The sequence below is a fragment of the Mastomys coucha genome, unplaced genomic scaffold (genome assembly GCF_008632895.1).
Source record: "Mastomys coucha isolate ucsf_1 unplaced genomic scaffold, UCSF_Mcou_1 pScaffold14, whole genome shotgun sequence".
Classification (NCBI taxonomy): domain Eukaryota; kingdom Metazoa; phylum Chordata; class Mammalia; order Rodentia; family Muridae; genus Mastomys; species Mastomys coucha.
The window spans coordinates 86,298,907-86,304,364 of record NW_022196896.1 but is presented as its reverse complement, the minus strand read 5'-3'; the positions used below and the strand labels follow the sequence as shown (position 1 = coordinate 86,304,364).

The 5,458-nt window shown below is 43.5% G+C and overlaps 1 protein-coding gene across 16 annotated transcripts in view; it reads left to right on the top strand.

Moving 5' to 3' along the window:
• Ica1l (islet cell autoantigen 1 like) overlaps positions 1–5,458 on the top strand; it is a 54,744-nt gene that overhangs the window by 6,092 nt on the left and 43,194 nt on the right. For 11 of the 16 annotated variants that reach the window (XR_004117906.1, XM_031367650.1, XM_031367648.1 and 8 more), the window contains exon 2: positions 3,950–4,118. Coding sequence is in view for 15 of the 16 variants with exons in the window: in XM_031367638.1 (XP_031223498.1) it covers positions 3,950–4,118 (169 nt within the window). In the remaining variant the exon portion in view is untranslated. Of the gene's footprint in view, positions 1–3,939; positions 4,119–5,458 lie in introns of all 16 variants that reach the window. The other 5 variants (XM_031367647.1, XM_031367643.1, XM_031367645.1 and 2 more) reach the window with 1 other exon arrangement.

Sequence of the window (5,458 nt, the reverse complement as noted above, 5' to 3'; positions counted from 1 at the left end):
CCCCCCCCCCCAGGATTGAACTATATATCTTTGGCTGGCCTGGAACTCCACCTCTCTCTGTCTGGTTATTTGTGTTTCTTTAGCTACTGGTAGAGGATATACTTCTGTAAATTCATTGAACTTTTAAAGTTCTTTTGTGAATTGCCTATTGTCTTCTGTTGTGTGTGTGTGTGTGTGAAAGAGAGAGAGAAAGAGAGAGAGAGTTGTTCACATGTGTTTAGATGCCATAAACAACCATATGAAAAGGTCATGTGACAAGGAATCAAAGAGAAGCAAAGCATATGAGATAAAGCCTGGGGGGTATGCATCAGAAGGGCTCCTACATGTACCACATGCATTCCAGAAGTGGGGTGGAGAGGACTGCTGTAGAAACATTTAATCCCGACCTGGGGTTTCTATACCATATTGGACCAGATAAAAAAGCACACACAACCTTTATATTTACAGTAAGCCTTAAATGGTACAAAAGTTGGGCAACTGCCTGCCTTTTAAGCTGTTAGAATCGGCTTTCCTACCAATAACCCCGAGTTATTATTATGTTTCACCTAGGCTGCCCTTAACTCCAATTGGCCAGCCCTCAGGGTCACGTTCTCTTGACTCCTAACCCAGGTTGGCTTCTTCCTCCTCCTGCACCTTCTTCCACCAACCCAAAGCTCTCCAAACCTAAACCCATCTATGTCTCTTCTGCCCAGCTATTGGCTCTCGGCATCTTTATCAATCAGAAATAACTTGGGGATACTCAGCATTTACATGTCACCCTCTGCCTCTTGGGCAACTAGTCTTGGGAGCTGAAAATTAGCATTAGAATACAAGCAGCATTAGTCTAACCCACTACTAGCTGCCAAAAACACAACTAATAAGCTTTGTACTTAAAAATGACAGGATTAATAATTTTCCTCCCATCTCCCTTCCTAGTCACTGGGATGATACTGAGGCAAGCACATAATCAAAAGCAAAACAAATAACACGTGTGTGTTCAAAGCAGCAAATGCCAGAGGTGCTCTGGGAACATGAGAGATTTTAGTATTCCTGGAAAACAAAATGACAGTAAATTTTTTTGACTGAAAGCAAAATAGAGAAACAGTAGAATATTCATAAAGCAAGCTGCTATAAATACGGTAGTCTGTTTTCCCAGGAGATCTATGGGCTAACAATAATAGATAATTAGTCACTTTCCTGTACACACCCAATAGCTAGGCAAAAGACTAGCTGAGTTTTCCCTTGGGCAAGGGAAAATGGCTATTCTCTAAAGAAATTAGGAGTCATCTGAGGCCAGCAAAGTGGCTCAGCTGGTAAGAGCTCCACCCCAAACCTAACAGGAGAGGAAGACAACTCCTACAAGCAGTCCTCTGACCTCCATGTGTACCAGGAACAGCGCACACTCATGCACTCAGGCACGCACGCACACACTGTACAACAAATAGCCTAGCCAGATGTTAGTTAGCATTTCTGAAAGTACCTTAACCATTCATTCTGAGCTTTGTGTCTTAAAATGTCTTCATTTTTCTTATTTTGTCTCTGTACTGGCTGGTTTTGTGTACCAACTTGACACAGGCTGGAGTTATCACAGAGAAGGGAGCTTCAGTTGGGGAAGTGCCTCCATGAGATCCAGCTGTGGGGCATTTTCTCAATTAGTGATCATGGGGGTAGGGCCCCTTGTGGGTGGTGCCATCCCTGGGCTGGAAGTCTTGGGTTCTAGAAGAGAGCAGGCTGAGCAAGGCAGGGGAGCAAGCCAGTAAGGAACATCCCTCCATGGCCTCTGCATCAGCTCCTGCTTCCTGACCTACTTGAGTTCCTGTCCTGACTTCCTTTAGTGATGAATAGTAACATGGAAGTGTAAGCTGAATAAACCCTTTCCTCCCCAACTTGCTTCTTGGCCATGATGTTTGTGCAGGAATAGAAACCCTGACTAACACAGACTCTATATAGCCCAGGATAGCTTGGAACTTATAATATTCCTGCTTCAACCTCTTAGTCCTTTTGTAAGTTTTATCATCTTTACCAAATGCTTCCCATGCTTCCCTTGCTTATATGTAACTATGTAACTATGTTCAAGCAGTCACTTAGACATCAGCTTCATGAGGACAGCTCACAGTGTTGAATCTTTCACAGCATGTCTTCCTTCATGTTTGTTTGTTTGTTTTATTTTATTTTACCTTTGTTTGTTTGTTCGTTTGTTTGTTTGAGACAGGGTTTCTCTGTGTATCTCTGGCTGTCCTGTGTATCCCTGGCTATCCTGGAACTTACTCTGTAAACCAAGCTTGCCGCAGGCCGGCCGATCTGGGCCTCCCTCAACCCGCAGGAGAAACGGGGTCCTAGTCAGGTCAAAAAGGCGTAGGCGAAGAAATGATGGCAGAGACAACACATGGAGTATAGGATCTGAATGTATTTCTTAAAAATGGCATCAGACTTTTACAGTCATTGCAAAAGAGAGATGGTAAATCTGGCAGCTCAGCAGTTAAGATACATCCGAGGCTGTCTAAAACACACTGGGTCTAAAGCAGTAGCTATCTCCTCTGAACTGGTGCTGCATCCCCCGGGGCCCAAGTGCTCTGGGCCCGGGGGACTGCAGATTGCATGAATCTGAGTCCTAGCCCATCTAAATTCTTGTGTGAGTCCTTCTGCGAGTCCATAGTGCTAGTCCTGCATGCGAGTCCAAGTCCTTCTCATTCTGCACCAAGTGAAAAGCCAGCTTAAGTAGCATACAGCAAGCAGGGCAGATGACAAGAATCATGTAGGCAGGTGACACATCAAGGTCAGTGATCTTACTGACCAAGATCACGTATCCAGTTGTGAAGCGGGCGGAAGAGCAATGGTGCCCCTCCCTGCTGGGGCTAATTTGGTATTCCTATACTAATTCTCTGGTTCTGCTGGAGGCAATGACTAGGGGGTTCCGACCTAACACTTCTAGCTAATGTCCTTGAGTGGAAGCCCTTCGATTACTCTCTAGTGATGTTTTATGTTTTACTCTATGTAAAACATTTCTAACTATTGTAAACTATCTGTTATCCTAAGGAATGTGCTTGACCTCTGTTGCCAGCTCTGGCAAGGCAGATTCCTTGAGAGAAATTCTAAGTTATGGACAGCTTGGTATTAAACTAGGATAGGTTGGTAACATTGTGTTGGCCAGGAAACAATGTCCAATCTTAGCCATATATGAATCATTTCTTGGGGTACCTTTATGCCTAAATATGAGGCCGTGTTGATGATTGGAAAGACTAATCTGGAACACGTCTGAGTTAGGAGATACCAGCGACTGTCTGAAATCCAGGAGGCCCAGAACTCCTTTTGGATCCTTAATGCCTCTTATCCTTAATCAGGATTTTATCCCTGATATTTTGGATGTGACTGGAGTAGACGAGTGGGTGTGGCACAAGCTGACCTCAGCCTCAGAGATGTGTCTGTCTCCGCCTCTGAACTGCTCGGATTAAAGGCGTAAACCACCACCGGATTAATTTTTATTGTTTTATTGGATATTAAAGTATTCCTTACTATTTAAAGAAGTGCATGTATCCAAATCTTAACATATAACAATAGGTATAGAATAACTTTGTAAAGATGTGATAGTTATAGGAAATGTGTGTATATAAATTTCTTCATTTTTCAGTATACTGCAAAATAAAAAAATTAAGGGTTACTAAACTAAGACATGTTTACCAGTAGATATTGATCAAATAGAATTATTACCAGCCATAACTATAGAATCATAACAATTATATCACCTTTGCTTCATAACCAAAACATAGTAGTATCTTTTCTCTTATCTTTCCCTAGTTGTAACTATAAAATAAACCTAGATCATGTAAAGCAAGCACTATGCTTATATTTAATATCATTTTGGTTTGTCAATAAAATACATACTAGTTGGATATTTATTATGTTTTAATACAATATATTTTTTAATCTGTTTGTAAGTTTTTAAAAGAAGCCTAATTTTAGTCTGTTTTAGCTACTCCATGGATTCCTTTGAGCAACTCAGACTGGAGGATAACCAGTCAGTAGTGAGCAGAATGCAGAAGCAATACTGGAAAACGAAGCAGGCCTTTATCAAAGCAGCGGGGAAAAGGGAGGATGAGCATGTAGTTGCATCTGATGCGGACCTGGACGCCAAACTTGAGGTAAATGTGTGGCTCTGTGCGGCACGGGGCTCTGCACAGTGGCATGGGGCTCTGCACAGCGGCATGGGGCTCTGCACAGCAGCATGAGGCTCTGCGCAGCGGCATGGGGCTCTGCGCAGTGGCATGGGGCTCTGCACAGCAGCATGAGGCTCTGCGCAGCGACATGGGGCTCTGCACAGCGGCATGGGGCTCTGCACAGCGGCATGGGGCTCTGCACAGCGGCATGGGGCTCTGCACAGCAGCATGGGGCTCTGCACAGTGGGGTGGGACTGACTGTTATTTGGGACTCCACGCAGAGACTGTAGCAAACTTTTACACTGGGAAGTTTGGGATGTCCTAATTAGGGTTACTATTGCTGTGATGAAACATCATGACCAAAACCAAGCTGGGGAAGAAAGGGTTTGCTTGGCTTACACCTCCACATGTGTAATCCCTCGTTGAAGGAAATCAGGATGGGAACCCAAAGGTGGGATACTCAGGCAGGAGCTGATGCAGAGGCCATGGGAAGTGCTGTTTATTGGCATGCTGAGCTTGCTTTCTTATAGAATTTGGGACTATCAGCCTAGGGATCTCTCTACCCACAATGTGCTGGACCCTACCCTGTCAGTCAATAATTTAAGAAAAATGCCCCTACAAACTTTTCTACAGCCCGATCTTTTGTTGTTGTTGTTGTTTTGTTTTGTTTTTCAAGACAGAGTTTCTCTGTGTAGCCCTGGCTGTCCTGGAACTCACTCTGTAGAGCAGGCTAGCCTTGAACTCAGAAATCCGCCTGCCTCTGCCTCCCAAAAGCTGGGATCAAAGGCGTGCACCACCACTACCCAGCCTCTACAGCCTGATCTTATGGAGGTATTTTCTCAATCGAGGCTCCCTTCTCTCAGAAAGCTCTAGCTTGTGTCAAGTTGCCATGAACCAGCAGCACAGGGGTAAAGGCAGCTTTGCTACAAGATGCTCATCTGTGGCTCCTTCAGAGGTCACAGTTATCATGGCTAGAGCATCTGCAGAACTGGTAATAAAACTAGGAACTGAGTAAATTTTCTGACATACTTATTGTAGTCTCAAGTTGAATATTAATTAACAATTAAAATCCCAGTTGAGATAGTACATTCATTATAGGTTATGTCATAATATTTCATAGCTCTCTAATATTGTCTATACCTCACTGAAATAATTTACTTGGTACCAAATAGCAATGATAATAGAGTTTTTGTTTTTATTATTTACTTGTGGCTTTTTATTTATGTTTTGTGGTACTGTGAATGAACCCAGGACCTTTCTCTATTCTTTACCCTCCTCTTCTCCCTCCTCCTCTTCCTCTTTATCCTCCTCTTCTCCCTCCTCCT